The 23138-nt window shown below is 46.8% G+C and overlaps 1 protein-coding gene across 4 annotated transcripts; it reads left to right on the top strand.

The window, feature by feature from the left end:
* The first annotated feature begins 323 nt into the window (after positions 1 to 323).
* On the top strand, positions 324 to 22805 carry LOC115248448 (histone acetyltransferase p300-like). Of its 4 annotated transcripts, none has more exons than XM_029832197.1 (30): positions 324 to 2171; positions 3789 to 4399; positions 5472 to 5633; positions 5729 to 6038; positions 6312 to 6425; positions 6761 to 7003; positions 7175 to 7280; positions 7666 to 7791; positions 7881 to 7998; positions 8117 to 8300; positions 8646 to 8723; positions 9099 to 9184; positions 9687 to 9839; positions 10108 to 10578; positions 10780 to 11016; positions 11119 to 11305; positions 11792 to 11943; positions 13644 to 13883; positions 13969 to 14057; positions 15092 to 15202; positions 15538 to 15594; positions 15890 to 15967; positions 16219 to 16286; positions 16482 to 16632; positions 16930 to 17190; positions 17444 to 17609; positions 17853 to 18020; positions 18114 to 18275; positions 18837 to 19118; positions 19205 to 22805. In XM_029832197.1, exons 1-30 carry the CDS (start codon positions 2078 to 2080, stop codon positions 22358 to 22360), a joined length of 8421 nt encoding a protein of 2806 aa, XP_029688057.1. In that variant the 5' UTR covers positions 324 to 2077; the 3' UTR covers positions 22361 to 22805. The 4 variants fall into 4 exon arrangements, with proteins under 4 accessions (XP_029688057.1, XP_029688059.1, XP_029688060.1 ...); XM_029832199.1 differs by having other exon boundaries at positions 15122 to 15202; XM_029832200.1 differs by having other exon boundaries at positions 325 to 2171; positions 11792 to 11910.
* Positions 22806 to 23138: the final 333 nt, after the last annotated feature.

The following is a 23138-nucleotide window of genomic DNA, read 5'->3' on the forward strand; positions in this document are numbered from 1 at the left end:
AAAAAATCGGTTAGTTGCAGACAATATTGTGAAAAATGACATTTTGCTCTTTAATCTAACATCGTGGAACACTTAAACACGCACACACACAATGTTTACATTAAACCTCAGGGCTCTACTGTACAGCACGTGACTGAATATTCGACTTCCGCCGTTCCGCGAGGACAGAACCAGGAGCGTCACTGACCCCCTACAGATCATCACCGAGCGCTGGCTCGAGCCCGGAAGCGCTTTACGGACATTCCCGAACCCCCACGAAGACTCCCCTCTTCTTCTCCCCCTCCCTCCCCCATTCACGCCTAATGTCGTCGTCCCCCCCCACTCCGCGCGCGCCGCCTCCCCTTCCCCCCCGTATCAGAGGAGTAGAAACAACAAGCCGCCATTTTGTTCATGCGGGCAGACGGTCAGAAACAGGAGGAGATAACCGAGAGTAGGAGCGACTCCACTTGGAGAAAGCGACCGCTCCGTGAACCGTCGCGGCCAGAATCGGCGGAGAACTCTCCCCTGTCCGCGCCGCCGGCAGAGCGACAGCATCGGCATAAAGATAAGACGTCAGAGGACGGAAATCCGCGTTGGTGATAGAGACGTGCGTGCATGAGAAGGAAATACTTTGAAAAATCCAAGGAAGGGGGGTGTTTGCGGAGAGAGGCGGAAGAGGGCAACACACTCTCGCAACGAAGAGGAAAAAACAAGCAAAAAAGGGAAAATATCAACATGAAATACAACCATGTCTTCGTCGCGGAGGAAGGGAAGAGTCCGCATAGACGATTATATAAATAAATTGCTGCCGGGCAGACGGGAGAGGTGGAAATAAAGACTGGTTTAAAGAAACGGGAGAAATTACCAGCATCAACCTCCATCACAAAGAGTCAATGAGAGGATTTTGTCAGCTCACAAATATTTAAGAGGGGGTGTTAACGCCACTGTTTCAATCTGAAGCTTCCCGAATGCCAGAATTTCTCTGACTCGCCGTCATTTAAAAAAAAAATCACATTTGTGATTCCGTTTTTTGGGGAGGTTTGGGACCTTAATTTTTTTATCTCCTCATTTTTGTTTTTATTTTTCCCCCAAGCCAGGATAGCCCATTACCAGTTTTGCCAGAATATTAACTATTCTCCACGGCACGAATGAAGAAGCTTCTCTGGAGCACAAGATAAGTACCCCCCCCCCCTGCAAAATAAAACTAATTGGATCAATCTGACTGCCCGCTGATTGGCAATCTGCAGCGCGATTGCCCTCATAAAATACTCTGCCAATTCATTAAACTTCGTATGCTGCTCCTTTGTCAAGACTATTAACTTTAACCTTTGTTTAAAACATTTGCAGACTGCAACTCGTGCAAAAAGGGGTTGCAACAACCAAATGTGCAATTACAGTGAGCTCTGTCTCTACCCGGTTTGTGGCACGACCACACGCTAAAGTGCACGTAGAATTGACCATGCATATGCAAAGGAAAGGACACTCGTGGAACGTAGATCGGCACTGGTTCTGAGGCGTCGTTTCAGGTGATTTCGGGTTGGATCCCGCTTGAGCGGGACACCGTGACTGCATTTTACTCCCTTTATGCAAAGTGAAATCGACCAAATTTTTCATGCAACCGAGCGTTTACCGCTGCATGAGGGGGACCTCCACAAGTTAAACCAGGACCTGCTCGGACCTCCGTGCCCAGGCTGAGGCAGCCCATATCTCAGCGAACCGCACCTGAGACACTGGACTCTCTGCACGACCGGGTCCGGCTCGGCGGACGGCTTCCTGGGACGTTTTTGTGACACCGAAGAGGCTACATGAGGTTGTCAGAGGGCCGCACGCTTGCCTTTTTTCCCGACTCCACCTTCCCACCTCCTGTTCAAATCTGCGAGGAAACCATCTCCGACAGGGGAGGGGGGCCGATATCTGCAGAGTGAACCGGGAGGGAGATCCGAGAACCAGTTCAACATTGCTGTAGTATCCCCTACCGTCCCCCAAGCGGTGGGGGAGCGATCAGAGCGTTCCCCTAAACTAAAAAAGGGGAAAAAACCTAAACGGATTACGCCTGACCCTTGTGGATTTACTCCATTTTTTTTAATTGGTGAAAAATATGGCCGATAATGTCCTGGACTCCGGTGCGCCTTCAGCCAAGAGGCCCAAACTATCCTCCCCTGCCCTCTCGGTGTCTGCCAGTGATGGGAATGGTAAATATTTTAATGCGTTTATAATTTTGAGCTACATAAAATGACTAGTGTTGACTATTGTGCGTCCATTGCTGGTCATTAGAGGAAGTCACTGTGGAGTTTCACACGGACTTAGTAATGTCTGTGAGAGCTGTTTAATAATTAATGCTTTGGATTTTTGTTGGAATGTTTTATTTTAAGAGAAACGAAGGGGTTTAAGTTTTAGACCGCTAAAAATTGTAAACAATTTGGGCTAAAAAAAAAAAAACTTTTTCAGCGGTGATGTTTTGATGTGTTAGCCTCTCTGGGCTAACTAGCTACTAACTATAATGTCCACCTCCAAACAATGGAAGAGTCGAGTCACCCCGGTTTAGTTTAAAAGTTGCCCGATGCCCACAAGCGCTTATAAATTAGAATACCGAGACCACAAGCCCATAAAACACCCGGCTTTATTAAAACCCTGCAGATGGGGGGAAGCTTCTTTGTGAAATGTATTAAACCAAGAGTAACGGTATAACGAGCGAGCTCGGCTGCTAGCTAACGATAGGACGGTAACCCTGCTGTCCACCGGCTCAGCTGAGCTCGGTATCTGTTTAGCAAAGGCAAGTTAGGGACCAAATAAATACCAGCTTGAATCTACTGGTAATTTGAGTTCTCTTTGGTGGGAAACGGACCGTTCGTAGTAGAAGTAATAGGCTACTTAGGTTTCGAGCCATTCTTGTCGCGGGCAGACAACTTGCTGTTTTCATTTAACCGTGGTATACTAGCACCGTGGTATACTAGCACTGTGGTATACTAGCTAGCCATTGTTCCACACTTGATTAAAGTTGTGCTAAAGCGCCGCATCGAGACCAAGTTGTGCGACCATTTGCACTGTTGCCGCGTTTTGCTCAAATGCCCCCGGGGAACGGCTTTTCATTTTGGCAATTGTACCTCCAACAAAGCCCTTTCTTGTACTCCCCCATTGTCCGATTTAAACATTGAGCCGCACTTGTTGAAATTGACTTTGTGCAGTGATTCGGCACTCAACGTGCACAACACAACCATGTTCCTGCGACCCATTATAATTCCCATTTTGAGACGTGCATTTCATCAGTCGACTGTTGGAATCTCGACCTTAAAGGGAAATAATGGGTGTTTGGTTGACTTAACTGCGTAAAATCTTTAAAGTAGCTTCGATTTCTTGCATTTTTCTGGGAGGCTATTGTTTCACATGTTTATTTTCCTACAGCATTTGGTCTCATAATAGGGGTAGAATGGAGTAAAATGAGTAAATAGGGAGAGTTAGCGTTGATCAATTTTGAACCTACCTGTTGTATTCTTCTTTAACGTGCACGTTGATTTATTGGGCTCTCACATCTCTGACCTGGTCGTGCATGATCATTCTGCATATTTGGAACCCAGTTTCAAATAAATGTTGCATTGTGTAGAGATGGCAAGCTACCTGTGTACTTGATGATTAGCTGTTGTGTGCTCTATTCAAGCAATGGGCTCGGGTTTATCTCATTAGGTTCTAATGCTAGTTCAGTTTTTTGAGATAAGAACTTCTGTAATTACACAACACCTACATTTCTGTCAAAATTCCCCTCTGCTTCAAATGATATCACTAAGATTCTTTTTTTCTTTTTACGTGTGTAGATTTTGGATCACCCTTTGAGTTGGAGCAGGACCTTCCAGATGAGCTCATCAGTTCTGCAGACCTCGGTCTATCTAACGGAGGGGATCTCAGCCAACTTCACACTAGTCTTTCAGGACCTTTAGGGGGGCTGGGATTGGGCGGGCAGGATGCCGCATCAAAACACAAACAGTTATCTGAGTTATTAAGAGCTGGTGCGCCACCACAACAGGGTGTCCCTGCCTCCAACAGCACAGCACCCGGGGCTCCCATGGGGATGATGGGGGGAGTCGGAGTCTCCCCTGGTGGACCCCAAGGTATGCATCCCCACGGCCAGCCACAACAACCCGGATTAATGCCGCAGGTTGGGATGGTTGGGGGGGTGGCGGCGCTCAGTCGGGTTGCTGCCATGATGGGTACCCAGAAAGGCAATCCTGGACAGCAGCCGCATGGAATGATGGGTGGGCAAGTAATGAACGGCTCGCCGAGAATGGGTTACCCCGGCAATACGGGAATGGGTAACAACAGCAATCTGCTAGCAGATACGCTGCAGCAGCAGCAGCAAGGTGGCCAGCAAATGGTACCTGGGGCTCAGGCAACGATGAGACCACAGCAACCAGGAGCATTGAACAAGGTATGTCCACTAAATCTACTCAGAGACGTCGCTCCATAGTGTTCCTACTGTCGACCGGTTATTTTCAGAAGGCCTCCAGGCTTTCAGTAAGAATGGTTTTGTATATAGGTGTTTGTTGTTTATGTTTTACAGGGAGTAGGTTCACACGAGAATCTGGGCCAGGTTCCCTCGGCTACCTTGAACGTTTGTCCGTCCTTGCTTGCCTCCATGCACAGCCGTACCAGTCGCACCCTCATGAAAAAGATTTCAGGCCCACTGAGAACACACCTAACAACTTTACACACAGAGCAGCACTTTAAAAACATCTTTTCATCACGTTGATCTCGCATTTATTCCAACCAGCGTGATTCCCATTTGCTGCCTTTTTGTGGGGGAACAATCATAAATAAATTTATCCTCTGCACCGCGCAGAAGCCCACATCATCAAGCTGATGCCGGACTAGAATGGAACAGATTTTATTGTGTGACTGCACTTTAAGATACCCTCACAGGTGATGCTTTGACAGGTTGGGTGGAAAGATGTTTGGGTTTTTTGCAATCTGTCAGTTCAGAAACCGTGGAGTAATTCTGCAGTAATGCTCCTGTGCAGCCGCTGGGGACAGCTTTCTAGAGCAGGTGCAAATGTGGTTTCATGTCAGGCCCACAGACGCACCTCTGTTTTCTCTGCGGCTTGATGGTTAACCCACATGTTCATCACGTCCCACAACAGTTACAATCGTACTGTAAAGGTGTGAATCAGTATCGCAAATGATGATGGGAAATACTTTGGCAGAACGGGTCTCATGACTGCAGCAGCAAAAGCAGCAGCAAAAGCAGCTTTTTGAGATTTTTCTGATCATCCTGCAGTTGCTCGGTGCACCAGTACCGTGTCACCATCATCTACATTCACTGCCCCCCCACCTTTTGTTTTTCTGCTTTTCACTCAGAGGTATCAAATAAAAACAGATTCGTCACAATCAAGTAACAATTATCACCTCATGTGTCATTGTTATGCCGTTGAAATCAATTTAGATGAAAAATGGCAGCATTTTATTTCTATAATTTGTATTCTTGCCTTGTCTTGTGTTTCTAGATGAACATGATGGCCAATACTGGGCCCTATGCTGGGCCGTACAGCCAGTCTGCAGGCCAGGCGCTGCCTGGAGCAGGGCTGGGATCGCCGCTCCAGAATAAGGCAAGCATGCCAAACATGCTTAATCAGTTCAATGTGGACAAGAAGACGTTACCTGGGATGGTAAGTTTCTGTCTCCTCAGGCTGATAGAAATTTGTAGCCATTTGTACTGAAGCTACTCCAGGTTCGCCCTTAGCAACATGCTCTATCTCTTCAGCCCTCACAGCAGCAGGAGCAACAACCCGGAGCAGTCAGTGTTCCTGGTGGTGCATCAGTAGCAGCAACAGGCGTGGGTCCGGTTGGTCTCGGTCCTGTAGGGGTTGGTCCCAGCGCAGGACCTCCAACAGCAGACCCAGAGAAGCGCAAGTTGATCCAACAGCAGCTGGTCCTTCTACTCCACGCTCACAAGTGCCAGCGGAGGGAGCAGGCCAACGGTGAAGTGCGACAGTGCAACCTGCCTCACTGCCGCACCATGAAGAATGTACTCAACCACATGACTCATTGCCAGGCTGGCAAGTCTTGCCAGGGTGAGCCTGTTTAATTAGGCTGACTAGTCTTTTTTTAGTCTTTAAGTTCTGTCAGAAAAGGTAAAAGGTTGTTCTTTAATAGTTTGACAGTTAGATCTGTATATCATTTTTAATGAATAGCTCCTAAAGTTCATTTCTGAGACTTTCTCTATCTTTTCAGCTTAGTATTCATGCTCACATTTGCAATACCTTGTATGCCCCGTCCCCCCTTTCTTGTTTGTTCAATTGTCCTCCTCTCAAACGCCTCTTCCTCTGTTTTTTTTTCTCCCACAGTGGCTCACTGTGCCTCATCCAGACAGATCATCTCTCATTGGAAAAATTGCACACGACACGACTGTCCTGTATGCCTGCCACTGAAAAATGCTGGAGACAAAAGGAATCAGCAATGTGAGTGTGCGTGCGTGCGTGTGCGCTTCCATCCTTCACCATTTTATTCAGAATGACTGATAATCGGTCAAAAATATTTTATTATTACTCTTAGCCACTAGCAGCTACATGCAGTAATTCGCTCCTGCAGGCAGCTTTTGTTTCTAGACCGGACCCAACCAGCAAAGTTGTACATGATTACATCGACTACTATTGGTCACATTGTGTTTAAAAGACTTTGCATTAAGTTAAAGTATTAGATAATCTTAATACCACCTCACTTGAAGTCCTAGAGAATCCTTTAGTAAAGCTGATGTTTACTCTACTTTACTTCTGTCCCCTCATTCTCTTGACAGCTCTTTTGAACAGTGCAGGAGTGGGTTTGGTGAATTCTTTAGGTGCTGGTTTGCCTGGTGGACAGTCCAACAATCCAAACCTGAACCCTCCCAACCAGATTGACCCCAGCTCCATAGAGAGGGCCTATGCTGCACTGGGTCTTACTTACCAAGGCAACCAGATGCCACAGCAGCCATCACAGCCCAACATGCCAACCCAGGGGCTGCAGGGTCAACCAGGAATGAGGGCTCTGAACTCTATGGGTTAGTTTGCTGTGCATATTCACTGCTGTTGTAACTTTGAACCTTTTGATGCTTAACAGAATCTGATGTTAATGTTCCCAACAGTTCTGGCACTTTCGTGTTGCAAATGTGCACTCCTATGTAATCTGCATTAATAAGCATATCCAATTGTAAAAAAGTATTTGCTTCCAGGTGGAAACTCGATGGGCGTTAATGGTGGAGTTGGTGTGCAGCCTCCCAACCAGCAGTCTGCCGTGCTTTCAAATGCAATGTTGCACAGCAACATGAATGCTCAGAGGTAGGGTTATATTGCATACAGTAATTCAGTCTAAATCATGTGGTAGCTGCTTCACTCAATGGATAGAATCATCTACATATGTATTTAAAGTAGAAAATAGCTAGGTGGATGCATTCGGAACTGTTACACCAAGTTTGCACCATTTATCTTTGATTTGCAACGACTGGGTGACTTCACATTAGTGCTTTCAACATGGGCAAGATCATTTTCTGTTTCCTAATTTAATTTAAAAACCCAACACCTGTGGTCTTGGAAAAATCTGTACTCGCGTTTTGATGCGTGACACGATAAATCCAGTGCAAACACATTATAACTTTCTCTGGTGTGAGAATGAGTACTATGTTGGCTTCATCCCTTTGGCCTCATTGACTGTCACATTCCTCAGCTTGCTCAATGATGGTGTGGCAAACGTGGGATCCATGCCCACGGCAGCGCCTTCTGCTGCAGGCATAAGGAAGTCTTGGCATGAAGACATCACACAGGATCTCCGCAACCATCTTGTCCATAAGCTGTAAGTCTGCCCTCCCTTTCCCCTGAATTGGACCAAACATATTTGATGGTGAAATCATTTTCATTGTTTCTGTGCATGTGTGATTGCAGTGTACAGGCCATATTTCCTACTCCCGATCCAGCTGCACTTAAAGATCGGCGGATGGAGAATCTCGTGGCCTATGCCCGAAAGGTTGAGGGCGACATGTACGAGTCAGCTAACACTCGGGTGAGAAACCTGCACATAGTGTCTAAGGGCTTGAATGATGTTAGAAATAAGAAGAACTCTTTTGCTTAGTGTCATATGTGCAGAAATATCCTCACTTTTTGCCTGGTATTCTGTCCAGGGTGAATATTATCACCTCCTGGCAGAGAAAATCTACAAGATTCAAAAGGAGCTGGAAGAAAAGAGAAGGACCCGACTTCAGAAGCAGGGCATGATGCCAGGCCAACCTGGCATCCCCTCCCCGGGCCCCCCACAGGGGCCCCCAAGCATGGGTCAACCACCCATGGGTCCAGTTCAACCACCAAGTAAGCAGTTTTTACCTCTCTTGCACACTGATGAAATTGTGTGGGATCTTTTTAAGTTCTCTAAATATATCAAGTTACCTGTCTAATTACCCACAAAACCCCTGGATACACTTTGGTTTTGTAAGAATTAAACATGTTAGATTCCCAAAATAAAAACACAATAATTGTTTTAAAAAAACAACAACATAGCATTCAATTGAAAATATTAAAATGTTTTTCTTGTCATTTTTAGGCCAGTTATTTTTTATTGTACTACCATAATATGACGTAAATCTTAAACCACACAGATATTATAAATGTATTTAAACTTTGAGACAAAGTAACTTTTGAATTCTTATCCATTAGACGGTCCCCACACTGATCCGTCCATGGTCCGACCAGCAGGGCCCACCCAGATGGTCAACAGGATGCAGAACCCAGCAGGTGCTGTGTTTAAAGCAAATCTGACCTTGAGTTTCCTTAATTATGATTAAATGAAAAGATTTTCCACAAATGTTTATTCTTCCATCTACCGCTGTTTTTTGTTTTAATTATAATAAATATTTTAGTTATTTAAAATGTGTGAATTTAAGATCTGACAAGGACTAATGGGAGAAGACGCCGCCCCATTAAAACACACTGATGTTTCCTCAGCGCCGTGTCTTGGAGACAACACGGCGCTGAGGAAACAAACAGTGGAATGGTTGGCTGTTTTTTAACTTCGCTCCATCTGTGAACCTTTCTGACTGTTCCTAGTAATAGTAATAGGAGCACTGCTACCAGTAATAATAACAATATCAACACTATGCTCATATGTAGGAATGAACCAGTTTGGCCAAATGGGGATGCAGTCGATGGGACAGGGGCCAACGCCTCCTCTTCCTCTAAATCCTTCAGGGAACCAGGTTGGTATTTGTTGCCATGTTACAGATTGCTTTAGGTTTTACAAGGTGAGCTACATCTCAAGATTATGTTATTATTGCAGCTCACTAATCTGGTTGAAGATTTTAATCAGATTAATAACCTCTGTGGAATAATTTACATAAATTACAATAAATTCCCATTCATTACTGTTTTATTGTCAGGCCAAAAAGACTCCTGACAGAAAGCAATATTATGAGTTTTTTGTACTGAACCCTCGCATCAAGAGGGCCAACATGTTGATTAGAATGGTCCTTGTCCGCGTTTGCTCTGTTGTCTAATGGTATTGGAGCATCAACCCTTTCCTGCACCTCTGTAAATTCTGTTAGACATTTGATCAATTGAATAATGCAAACTAATTAATCTCAACTCAACATAATAATTTGAAGGACCTAGATGTTTACATTTTTCGTATATGTACTGAAATTTCCACCATTTCCTGAAATAGTCTATTATAGTCTCTAAACACTCTCCCTCCCCCCCCAGATGAGTATGGGATCAACAAGGATCAGCCATCCCAATCCCACACAGTTACAGAACCAGTACCTCCCTCCAGGCCAATTTCCAGGGTCCAGTCCAGGTCGTGGTCCTGGTTCTGTTGGAATGAATCAGCCGGGTGCACAAACTGCTGTTCCAGTGGTAAGAAACGAGCCATAGTTCTTTATAGTCCAGGAACGGGTGGGACTGCACACCTGTTTAGGTCAGATTTTCTGTAAACGTGATGAATTGGAGTAAACGCTGTGTCATCAGTTATCTGCGGGGATGCTTGTTTGATGCCATGGATTGCCATTGGCACTATTTAGACTAACCGGGATTAAATGTAATAGGTCAAAAGTTGTAGGCCAATGTTTAATTGTCAATCACGGTGTGTGTTTTTATTTTATTTTTTTTTGTCTCAACCCTTCAGAATCAGATGCCAATGCCACCCTCCCTCCCAGCCAGCAGCCCTGCAGCACAGTCCGCCTCTAATGCTCCAGGCTCTGGAACAGTAGGCTCCATGGGGCCCGGTAGTGCCAGTGGTGCTGGACCGTTGCCTAACATGTCTCCATCCACCACGTCCACCCAGTCCAACGTCTACCCCCACTGTCCGCCCATCCGAACAAACTCCCCCTCTCCTGCCCGCAGTTTAACCCCTCAACCTCGTCAAACGCCTCCTCCTACGATACCCCGCTCTCAAACCCCACAGCCACAGACACCAGGCACGCCCCAGCAACCTCCACAACAACAGGCTTCACAGCAGCAGCTATTGGGCCAGACGGGGATCTCTGAAAAGGCCAGTCAGCTGGGGGCTGTGGCTGCCTCAGGTCCCCAAGCAGGTCCTGCATCCTCAGTGCCTAGTCAAAATGCTCATGTGCCATTGCAGTTGCCACAGACACCAGTGAGTAAATTGTTGCATTTTCTCTATATAACACAGCCTTCCTTTCTTGTATTTATTCCTCTTTGAGAGAATAGAAAAACAGGTTTTCTAGGTTTTCTGTTCAGTCAGTTTCCAGAAACAGTTCATCTTAAACAACTTGTTCTAGATTCACACTTTTGAACATGGCTTGACTCTATCCATCCATCCATCTTTGTCCTCCAGCTATCTCCGAAGCCTTCCCTGACAGCAGATGGTCAGGTGTCCTCTCCAACCTCGGTCAACAGCAGTACTCAGCCAAGCTCCCTGCTCACTACAGGCGACGGTCTCCCACCCAGTCTAGAAGATATCAAAATAGAGGTGAAGAAGCAGGAAGAAAAGGAGGAGGAAGAGGACCAAGACGCCCACAGCCAAAAAGAGGGCAAAGGTCATCTGGAAGTGAAGACAGAGGAGAAACCAGAGGCAAGTTTGCTACAGCTCACATGGTGACATTGTTGTCTGGATCGTAAAAAAGTAACATACATTTTTTTTACAATTTCTTTTTTAACAAATACTTTGACACAGATCAAAAAAGAAAAGGCGTTGGGAGTTGGGTGTAAAGAGGAGCCCATGGACGCAACTTCATCCTCCGTGTCAGTAACAGATGAGGAAAAGAAGCCAGATATAAAGAAAGAGCCTAAAGAGGAGGAGGAGGGAGTGCGATCCACAGGCCTCAACAGCTCCACACCCAGTTGTCAGAGTAAGAAGAAAGGTAATTCTGAAATGTCTTAATTTTAAACTTTTTTTCTTTCATTCTAGAAATTCATTTATTTTCCCTGTTCCTTCTTTGGTTGATGTTCATTTAAATGTTTGTTAGATTTTACAGCAAAGTCCAGAGATAAAAGGCAAATCACCTCAGTTTAAATAGTATTTAGTCAGTGAAATCAAGGCTTAATTTAAAAAAAAATGGGATCATTACCCTCTCAGAAGGCCTGTGTTGATGGATAACACAGCAAATAGTTGTAGCATGTGAGCAAAAGCACCCATGCTACATTTCGTCTAATAAATATTTAATGGATGAATAATTTGCTGTGGTGAGATCATGAGAAAACACAAGAGCAAGAGAAAAAAATCCGGTTCCCTCCAGGTTGAAATAGTGTTCAGTCGCTTAAGATTTAGCATGAAAACTTTTTTTTGTTTACATGTGCTCTGTAGATGCACTGTGCCCTTCTTAATGTATAATTCTGCCCTCTTCCAGTCTTTAAGCCAGAGGAGTTGCGTCAGGCTCTGATGCCCACCCTGGAGGCTTTGTACCGACAGGATCCAGAGTCCCTTCCCTTCCGCCAGCCGGTGGACCCCCAGTTACTGGGAATACCTGTACGTATTCGAACTAGTAACAAATCTAACCTGGTAAGGGACTGCACTGGCTGACATTTTGTTTTAATTCTTCAAAAAAGTTTGTTCTTTTTTTTTGTTCACTCCATTTTTCTTTCGCTTAGTTCTTCAATTGCATGACGGATAAAAGATTTTTCATTGTGTGTGTGTGTGTGTTTGTAAATCAAAGCAGTGACTCATGAGCATTTAACTGTTGTGATGACACAACAGTTCTTGATTTGGCTGAATAAGGAGAAATAATAATCTATATATTTGCCAATACTGGGACCAGATGATCCAGATATGCCAACTGCTGCATAATTTGCAATTAGCAGCGATTAGACGGATACTTAAATGGCAAACCCCATCCTGACGAGGTATGCACATGTCAGACGAACCGAGGAGCCTTTCCAAATGGATTGAATACAAATCAGATGGTAATTTATAGTGTTAGCAGTCACATCTGTATGCACACTTGGCCTAAATTGAAAGTCCTATTTCAGAAACCTAATTTAAAATTGAGTTGAGTACATGTGCAGAGCTAATGCTAGCACAGTGCTGTCAAAATCCATTGCTTTCATTTACCACACTTAATCTTTGCCCATTACATTTAGGTTTTAATTGATATTTTATATTTAATTTTTTGTTGCTTCCTCTCAAGTTCAGTTCCTCACCAGTAGCTGTTTGACAATGTTCAAGTGAGCAGTGTCCAGTGGTGACTGTCAAGTTGCCCTCACTAGTTCCATGAAAAATCACGCAAAGTTACCTTGTCTCCAATTTGAAATTTGGTACTCTGGCTCAAAAATGAATCAAAATTAAATGTTTCCATCAGGCCCTAGAACCACTGTGAAGGCCTAACATTCTCTGAATAAAGACTAAAAAATTATGCTGAGACAGAGAACTTTTTTTGTGAAGTGCTTGTTAAAGCGGGTCAGCAAAGGTGGAGATGATGTTAACGAGAGAAATGAAAGAACTTCATCTCACCCTGTGATATTTGCTTCACCTTAACACTGTTGGGTTTTAGCTCTGCCATCCCGCAGCCCCTCATGCTGCTTTGTGGTTTTGTTGGCATTGTGAATGCCACCTGCTATATTGCTACGATGGTATGTTGTGTGCCTGTTGCTTTGGCCGCTGCTCTGTTCTTCTTGGTTTTGCACCCTGATTGCCTGAACTTTTGTTTTGTTTATAGCTAAGAATCTTTGTCATTGGCTATTTTACTGTGCTCTTTCACTGTGTGGCAAAAATATACAAACATGCTTTTCTTAAAGGCAATTAATGACTATTATTTTACCCGGATAAACCCAGGTTGCATTAGATACTCGCATATTTCAAAATCACCTGAAGTTGACAGAGACATGTGGTGGTTCCCTGGTCCCTGGTCACAGCATGACAGGAACTAAAGGGTGCAAAGCAGAGAGCTAGAGGGCAGAAGTTGTTATGTTTCTCTGTTTGCACACACACCTTCTTCTCTGCAGTGCTCAACATTGTCCCCCTGCACCCTCTTGTCTCCCTACTCTGGTACCACCTGGTCAACGCTTCCATGACAACCTTGATATGACGACCACGATGATGCCGCCACCGCCGCTGTCGCCACCGCTGCTGCTCACACTGTTCTCCATCTCTCATCTTTTCCCATGGATGATGAAACCCCTTCCATCCAACCTCTGTTCTCTCCACTGTCTCCCCTTTCCCCTCTCATATCCCAAACTTTCGGATGACACCCCTTCCCCAACCAGGACTACTTTGACATTGTGAAGAACCCCATGGATCTGTCAACTATAAAACGGAAGCTGGATACCGGACAGTACCAGGAGCCCTGGCAGTACGTGGACGATATCTGGTTGATGTTCAACAATGCCTGGCTGTACAACCGCAAGACATCCCGAGTCTACAAGTACTGCTCTAAATTAGCTGAAGTGTTTGAGTCCGAGATTGATCCGGTCATGCAAGGTCTTGGATACTGTTGTGGGAGGAAGGTGAGGAGAGTACATAAAATATCTGATTCATGTAGGTTTAGTCCAACACGTCTAACACTGACCTTTTTTTGTCTATTTGTTGTAGTTTGAATTTTCCCCCCAAACTCTGTGCTGCTATGGAAAACAGTTATGCACCATCCAACGTGACGCTGCTTATTTTAGCTACCAGAACAGGTACGTGTTGCGGGCATACTAGAGCACAAGCACACCCGGACCACAGACCAGTAACATGCAGACAGTATTAGGAATGAAGGTTGTGCCGTGATAAGATAGCAAGTCTGTCTTGTATTTTGCACGCTGCTGCCATTCGATAGGAAATAGAATCAATCCGTGCAATCACAGATGAGATTAATTTGGCTTCAACTTAATTACCCTGGCACCATCCACTTTCATAGTTTACTGTTTTAATTTATGTTGTCATTCATAAAGTGGGCTCCTGGCTTCAGTTAATTCTTTCATTCCTGGAACTGTTGTTTCCCACCGAGTGTACTTGCACAGCATGTGAGGAGATTTTCTGACATGGGTGAGGGAGGAATATCCAATGGAACTACCAGAAGTAAAGGTTCCCACTTTATAAATGAACTGAAAGGATGATGGGTCTCTTGCTTTATTTTTCTCATCCACCCTTTTTACGTGCAGAGACTCATATCCTCATTCCCCTTCTCCACTGCGCCTAGTGGTCTTTCATGTCGCTGTAATGTTGTTGTTGTTTACCACTGAACGTCTGATGCTAATCTTTGCTTTGCCTTGGCTCTCTGTCCTCTTGGTTGTTGTTGTTGTTTCGTCTCCTCCTGTTCTCCCTCCCCTCTCTGACCTCTCCATTGTCTTCATCTGACCTGTAACAAATGATTTCACGCCTCTTTTTTTTTTTAAATATTCATTTTGAACCCTCTCCCCATCTCCCTCCCTTTCCCCTTTTCTCCTTCTCTCCCTCCTTTTTTAATGCTTGTGATGTCTGCATTGGCCTGTTTTGGTGTGACCAATCATCCACTCCAAAATTTACGTGCAAACTCAAAACGTCCGCCCACACAAAAACCCTGCATCACGATTGGCTGCTTCCTCCTGGCGACGACCTACCTTGCCCTCTGCCTCCTCCTGTGTGTCCGCCCCCTGGCCTGTCCTGCCCTGCCCTGCCCTGCCCTGCCCTGATTGGCGGCTGCTTCTTCGTGCCCTCTCTGTGATTGGCTGTGCTGATGGCGAACGTGTAGTTCACCAAAATATGGGCTTCTTGCTGACAGGTACCACTTCTGTGAGAAGTGTTTCAACGAAATCCAGGGCGAAAGTGTTTCCCTGGGAGATGACCCCTCCCAGCCCCAGACGTAAGTACTGCTTGAAATGATAACAAAAGTCTTTGCGTGCACCTCTGTCAGTACCATTTAATTGCCTTTTTTTTTTACCAATTTGTTCTTGTTTTCTTTATTTTGAATAAACTAGGCCACTGTAATAGTTGCCGAAGGCTAATTTGTGGATAAAGTTTTGTTCTATGTTTATATAGTTTGACATAGTCCTTGCCCCAGAGTGGTAGTGATAATGATGTAGCAATTGATGGATCCTGTGGGTGCAATTTGACATTCTGTAAACGTGAGATCAGAGTGATCTGATCTTTGGACCCTCTTTGCTTCTAGTAAATGTTACTCTCTGATATGTCTCACAGGTCCATTAACAAAGACCAGTTTCAGCGAAAGAAGAATGACACACTCGACCCCGAGTTGTACGGCAAATAAACCATTTATTTTTGTTTATAATTAGCACAGTGCATGCCACCATAGAATGTAGTGATCTTGTAGGATGAAGAATGTTGAGGTGGTACCGTAGGGGATAAAACGAAGAAATTGTTTTGGTGTTTTTGTGGTGTTAACAAGTCTACTCTGGATAGTTGCCACAACTTTTACCAAGTTGTACTAAGTCTATAGCTTGTGCAGAGCCTCAATCTTTAATGTATACAATGTTGCCTTATTAACACAGATTTTTGCATCTGCTGGTTTCTCTTGTCCGTCTGTTCACAGGCTTGTAGAATGTCTTGACTGTGGCCGCAAAATGCACCAGATTTGTGTATTACATAATGAAACTATCTGGCCATCGGGGTGAGTGTTCACACATGCACACACTCCTGTTGTTTTGTGTTGGATGAAGAGATGTTTTACTCTCTGTAGTCTTTTAACTTTTAAATGAATCAAAAGCAATGATTAATGCTGATATCAGAACAGAGTTAAACCTGACGGCACATATTTCAGCCTGATGCAGTTCTATTTCCTCCATTTCATTTTATTAGTGATGATCATGATAAAGAGGGTTAAAGATGAAAATCTAACCTTATTATTTATCCCCTGAACAGCTTTGTATGTGACAACTGCCTGAAAATGTCCAATAAGACACGGAAAGAGAACAAATACTCCGCCAAAAGTAAGTGTATTTCATTAAAGACAGAATCCCAAAATGTTTAATTTTGAATTATGACCAGGAAAAATGGAAACGTGTGTAATTGGTCATCAATAGTCGGCAGTACGACTGGTCACATGGCAGCAATGACATCACCATAGTGTAAATAACGTGATTGTTCCTACCCTTTTTCTCTATTAACAAGTGTCTCTTTTTTAGGGCTTCCTCAGACCAAACTGGGGAGCTACCTGGAGACGAGAGTGAATGACTTTATCAAGCGGCAGAACCATCCTGAATCTGGCGAGGTCACGATCCGTATGGTCCATGTGTCAGACAAGGTGGTTGAGGTCAAGCCAGGCATGAAATCAAGGTAATTTCACTGCATGACAAGTTTTCAGTGTATGTGAAGGAGAGGGCTACCATAAAACTGGGGTTCCAGTCATGAGCCTGTGGCAGGTTGCTTCCTGTACCTTGTAACTGTAAGTATATTAATTTAATAACTACCACCAACGCTATCCGGGAGCTATCATTTTGTTACAACTGCTTCCAAACCCTTTGTGTTGCTATGTGTCCTGTGCGGTTCAGATGAAACACCCAGGTAAAGTAAGACAGGAAGCCACTGTGATCTGTTCTCTTAGCCCACGCCTCTTTTGTTTCCTTTTTTCAGGTTTGTTGACAGCGGAGAGATGGCCGAGTCCTTCCCGTACAGATTGAAAGCGCTGTTTGCATTCGAGGACATCGATGGGACAGAAGTGTGTTTTTTCGGCATGCATGTGCAAGAGTACGGCTCCGACTGTCCTCCCCCCAACCAGAGAAGAGTGTACATCTCTTACCTGGACAGTATACACTTCTTCAAGCCACGACACCTCAGGACTGCTGTCTACCATGAAATCCTGCTGGGCTACTTGGAATATGTCAAGAGGCAGGGGTAAGAGGGGCAAAATAATATATATTGTAAAGGAAAACTCATTCATGTTTTGTAGTGTGACAAAAGATGTAAAGTCAGTGTCGTTCAAGTGTTAATCGCTGTGATATTTATATGCAAAGGGTGAAAAAGCCTGTTATTTAGTCTAAGGAAATGATATACTGTGAAATATGCTTCTGTTATCCAGATTCCATGTGTTTTGTTTGCAGTAGAAATGTTTTTATGACGAATGCAACTTTTCCTGCCCGTGTGTCAGGTACACGACAGGTCACATCTGGGCGTGTCCCCCCAGCGAAGGGGATGATTATATCTTCCATTGCCACCCGATAGACCAGAAGATTCCCAAGCCCAAACGACTGCAGGAGTGGTATAAGAAAATGCTGGATCAAGCCGTTTCTGAACGCATCGTCCACGATTATAAAGTGAGTCATTTCATCTGTTGATTGTAAATGTTACGTCTCTGATTTTCATCTTTCATTTGTTGTCAGTCCGTTATGTTGACGAGTGGGTTACCATTTGTTTTAGCCTTTAGATTTGTTCAAAGCTAGCTGTGTTGTGCCCATTTAGTGGATATGATGAGTCAACATAGGTCCCATTTTTGATTACTAATTTAAAGAAATTTAAAATGTGTAAAAACTCTGGCACTATCTTCCTCTTTCACACAGGACGTCTTCAAGCAGGCAACAGAAGATCGACTGACGAGCGCCAAGGAGCTGCCGTACTTTGAGGGGGACTTCTGGCCCAACGTGCTTGAGGAGAGTATTAAGGAGCTGGAGCAGGAGGAGGAGGAGCGGAAGAGAGAGGAGAACAACACTTCCAACGAAAGCACCGACGTGAGTCAGGCAGAGGGTTGAGTGCACTTCCTGGAACTTTGCTACTCCAAAATTATGATTGTTTTATTTACACCGACTTCAAAACATTTGCAGGCCACAGACAGAGACAGCAAAAATGCCAAAAAGAAAAATAATAAAAAGACGAGCAAGAACAAGAGCGGACTGAGCCGAGCCAACAAGAAGAAACCGGGGATGCCTAATGTTTCCAACGATCTTTCCCAAAAGCTCTACGCTACCATGGAGAAGCATAAGGAGGTGAGATTTACAGGCAGAGTTGCTTTTCTGGTTGTTCTCACACACACACACACACACACACACACACACACACACACACACACACACACACACACACACACACACGGGCTGATGATTTTCACTGTAAACATGGATGCGAAGCACAAAAGAGCCCTCCAGGCAGTTTGTGCCTTATATTTAGTGGAAAAGAAGAAGCTACTTTGGTCCCGTTGTTCATGCCGCCGTTGCTATGGTCACCTCTGCACTCGTTGGCATGAGCTCTTTTTACATCATTGTCTCCTGACTGGACCTTAAGCCTGATATCCAGGTTTCGGCGCCAGTTGGGTTTCAATGTGTTCCCTCTTCACAACTTAGTTGTTGTCAACTGTCCGACTGCCTCACCCTGATTTGGGGAGGGGAGCAACAGCCAGGCGGCGACCTTACCGATGCACTAAAATCGTGTTTATTTAGGTAAATTGACATCTACTGTAAAAAGAGGCGGTGCTTTAATTTCCATTCAGTTGATGCTTTATGGTGATGAATCAAAAACCAGGCGGCTGATCCTCGTTCTTCAATTTCCAGGTCTTCTTCGTTATCCGCCTCATTGCTGTTCCGACGGCCAATTCGCTGCCCCCCATCACCGACCAGGACTCGCTGATGGCCTGTGACCTTATGGACGGCCGCGACGCCTTCCTGACCCTGTGCAGGGACAAACACTTGGAGTTCAGCTCTCTCAGGAGGTCCAAGTGGAGTTCCATGTGCATGCTGGTGGAGCTGCACAGTCAGAGCCAGGACCGCTTTGTTTACACTTGCAATGAATGTAAACACCACGTGGAAACCCGCTACCACTGTACTGTCTGTGAGGTGAGTGCAGAGAGCGTTCATTCATCCAATTCTTATTATCGCTCTATTAAATATTCTAAATGTTCCCATCTGTTTTTTTGTTTCAGGACTATGACTTGTGCATCACTTGCTACAATACTAAAGGTCACGTGCACAAGATGGACAAGCTGGGACTTGGACTGGACGATGACAGCAACAACCAGGCTGCTGCATCCACCCAGAGCCCGGGAGACTCTCGTCGCCTCAGCATCCAGCGCTGCATCCAGTCGCTGGTGCACGCGTGCCAGTGCCGCAACGCCAACTGCTCGCTGCCGTCCTGCCAGAAGATGAAGCGCGTGGTGCAGCACACAAAAAGCTGCAAGCGCAAGACCAACGGCGGCTGCCCCATCTGCAAGCAGCTCATCGCTCTGTGCTGCTACCACGCCAAACACTGCCAGGAGAACAAGTGTCCCGTCCCGTTCTGTCTGAACATCAAGCAGAAGCTGCGGCAGCAGCAGCTGCAGCATCGACTGCAGCAGGCCCAGATGTTGCGGAGGAGAATGGCGAGCATGCAAAGAGTTGGGCAGCCAGCCGGAGCACCCCCAATGGGCTCCGAGGTTGGACTCCCATCACCGGGGAACAACGGCACTACAGCACCGAGCACCCCAACATCTGGTGGAACTCAACCCCCAACGCCTCAGACCCCAACTCAAGCGATGCCCGCGGCCCCCCAGCAGGGTTTGGGCCCAATAGCTGGTGTCCAGCAGCAGCAGCAGCAGCCAGGCGGGGTGCCTGCGCAGCACCCCCTTCACTATCAGTTCCAGCAGATGGGCAGCGGAGGTGGTGGGGCTGGGGGGGTGATGAGCTCCCCCCAGCATCAGCAACAAATGCTTCCCCATGTCCAACTGCAGCAGCAAAGCGGGGCGGGGACGAAACCTCAGCAGCTTCAACAGCATCACAACAACATGCCGCTATATGCTAACAGACCCCCCGGGTCCTCCCCAATCCATCAGTCCCAGGGCAAACCAATCCTTGGTTCCGTGACACCTCCCCAACAGCAGCCCGGTGCCCCCATGATGCCTGGAAATATCGTAGGCCAACATCCTCCCAGTCAGCCTCAGGGCCAAGCCCCTGCTTCACAGCAGCAGCAGCAGCAGCCCCCACCTGGGCCCCCACCTGCAGCGGTGGAAATTGCAATGAGAATCCAGCAAGTTGCCGATGCCCAAAGGAAGATGGCTCTGCAGAGACAGGCAGGCTTGATGCCGCCTCACCACCAACAAGGCCAGGGCCCCCAAATGGCCATGGGACACACGGGGCCAGGAGGGATGGGGGCGTCACAGGGACTTCCTCCACAGGCCCCCGCCCCAGTGGCCGCCGCCCGGGCGCACATGGATCAAGCCCAGAGCGGTCCACAAGTGATGATGGTTGGTGGCGGCGGAGCCATGCAGCAGCAGCCCCCCCAGCAGGGTAACCCCCCCCACGGCCAGCTGCCCCCTCAGGTACAGCTTCAACAGCAGCGGATGAACGCCCCGCACCAAAACCCTCAGCAGCAGTGGGCAAACCAGGGGATGGCGCCTCAACAGCGGCAAGCTCTAATGAACCAAATGGGACATCCTGGGATGATGGCGGCGCAGCAGCAGCAACAAATGATTCAACAACAACAACAACACCACCACCACCAACAACAACAACAACAACAACAACAACAAAGTCAGGGCCAGGCTGCCCTGATGAGCATATCCCAGCAGCAGGGTGCTGTTGGTGGCGTTCAGGCAGGCGCAGCTTCTGGAGCCACTGGTGTAGCTGGGATGGTTCCTCCCGGTGGAAACATCCCACAGGCAGCTCTCCAGGAGCTGCTGAGGACCCTGCGCTCACCCAGCTCTCCACACCAGCAGCAGCAGGTGCTCAACATCCTGCGCTCCAACCCGCAGCTCATGGCAGCTTTCATCAAACAGAGGGCCTCGAAATATAAAGGAGGACCAGGCGGAGGCCCCGGAGCCACAGCGGGGCCTATTGTTAACGTCATGACAGGAGGAGGCCCACAGGGGAACATGGGCGCCGCGGGGCCCGGGCAGCCGGGCCTGCACATGGGGGGACAGGGGCCCAATGTCAACATGGCCGCCATGACCCAGCTACAGCAGCAGAGGCCAATGCTCACTAATTTGCAGCAGCAGCAAATGTCGGCTCTCCAGCAGCAACAACAACAACAACAACAGCAGCAGCAGCAGCAGCAACAACAGCAGCAACAACAGCAGCAACAACAGCAGCAGCAGCAGCAGGGTGTTGGGAGGGGCCTGCAGGGCCAGGGGCCCCAGATGGGAAATATCAACAACCCCCAGTTTAGAGAGATGCTCATAAGACGGCAGCAACTGCAGCAGCAGCAGCAGCAGCAGCAGCAGCAGCAGCAGATGGTGAATCATGTGCAGTTCCAGGCCCCACAGGGCCAGGGTTACCTGGGACAACCAGGAATGCCACCGCCTCAAGTGGGCCAGGGCCCTTCAGGAGGGCCCCCCCTTGGCCCTCAGCAGCCAGGGGGTCCCCCAGGACAGCAGGGTTACGCAGGCGCGGTGCCCCAGCAGCAGGCCTCCGTCGCCCTTCAGCAGAGGCTCCAGCACCAGCACCACCTCCAGATGCAGCAGCATAACGCCCTGTCCGGCCTGCCGGGGGGGGAGACAGGTGGGGGGGTGGGAGGAGGTCCTCAACAACCACCTCAAGCCCCTCAGCCGGCTCAGAGCAGCCCCGCGCCTCCATCTTCCCTGCTGCAGCAGGCCTTCCACCAACGGCTGCTCCAGCAGCAGCAGCAGCAGCAGCAGCAGCAGCAGCATCTGGGCCCTGGGGGGTCACCAGCCCAACACAATAATCCCATGAGTCCTCAGCAGCCTCAGATGTCCCCCCACCCACATCTGCAGGGCCTGGCTAACCAGGTGCGGTCCCCACAGCCGTCGCCCCGTCCTCAGTCCCAGCCCCCACACTCCAGCCCGTCCCCCCGCTTGCAGCCCCAGCCCTCCCCACATCACATCTCTCCACAGATGCAGACGGGCTCCCCACACCCCAACCATCTGAACCAGCATCATCCAGGGATGGTGGTGCCTCCACAACAACAACAACAACAACAACAACAACAACAAACAGCCCAGCAACAGAACTCTATGGAGCAGTTTGGGGCGGAGCAGAGTGCCATGCTCTCTCAGCTGAGCAGCATGACCGGTCTCCACAGGCCGGGGGGGGACGGCCAGGACCCGCTGGGCCAGAATATGAATCATAATCCATTAAACATTATGTAGGAACTCTTTAACATTTTGAGTTGAGCCAAAATGCTCTGATATTTCGCACAAACTGCACTCACCCAGGACAGTGTTATTGTTATCACTTAGCCTTTTTTTATACTATTATTAAATGTTATTTAAAATGTTTTCAATAAAGATGCATTGAACTGAACTTCCTATGGGAGATGAACAATAAATCCAGCAGTCGTTAAATAAATTAGAATAAATGAATTGTAAGTTATTGCTGTTAATATATATTTTTTTGCCAATTGTGGACAAAAAAAGGGTGGTGGTTTCTTATGTCCCACCCCCCCCCCCACCCCCCCGCTTCCACCTGTTATCGAATAAAAAAAGGCGGTATTTTTGGTGGTTTGGGGGATTAATAGGAGTAATTGCCTTTTAAAGAAATGTTTTTAAGATTTTAGAAATGGTTGAGAATTAAAGAGGGAGGATTTAATGCAAAGATTCTTTTTTTTTTTTGTACTGTTTCATTTCCCATCGTTTGTTTTGCAGAATAATGTGGATGATTATTAATGTTAATCCAGACATGTTGCATATCCTCTTTTTCTAATCGGATTGCTTTATTTATTTTATTTTCAGGGGCTGGGGGTGTTATGTATCCTGAGAGGTCTTCATATAGAAATCTATTTTTGTTATTGACTATTTGATGGGGTAGCGGATATTACATTTCACTTTAGAAGTGTTTAGTTGGGTCTTGGAATCATCGAGCGTCAGTGTTTATTGCAGTGGTTGAGGGTTTGCCGCTGTGAGTTCCAGATGTTGACTGGACGCGCTG

This window comes from Takifugu rubripes, unplaced genomic scaffold, assembly GCF_901000725.2.
Source record: "Takifugu rubripes unplaced genomic scaffold, fTakRub1.2, whole genome shotgun sequence".
In the NCBI taxonomy this organism is placed as follows: Eukaryota; Metazoa; Chordata; class Actinopteri; order Tetraodontiformes; family Tetraodontidae; genus Takifugu; species Takifugu rubripes.

What these genes read in the sequence shown, in the direction of transcription:
- LOC115248448 (XM_029832197.1), top strand. Translation starts at nt 2,078, where the DNA reads ATGGCCGATAATGTCCTGGACTCCGGTGCGCCTTCAGCCAAGAGGCCC. An exon ending in AACCATCTTGTCCATAAGCT is followed by an intron (nt 7,792 to 7,880) that starts GTAAGTCTGCCC and finishes GTGTGATTGCAG; the next exon opens with TGTACAGGCCATATTTCCTA. An exon ending in CTTCCAACGAAAGCACCGAC is followed by an intron (nt 18,021 to 18,113) that starts GTGAGTCAGGCA and finishes AAACATTTGCAG; the next exon opens with GCCACAGACAGAGACAGCAA.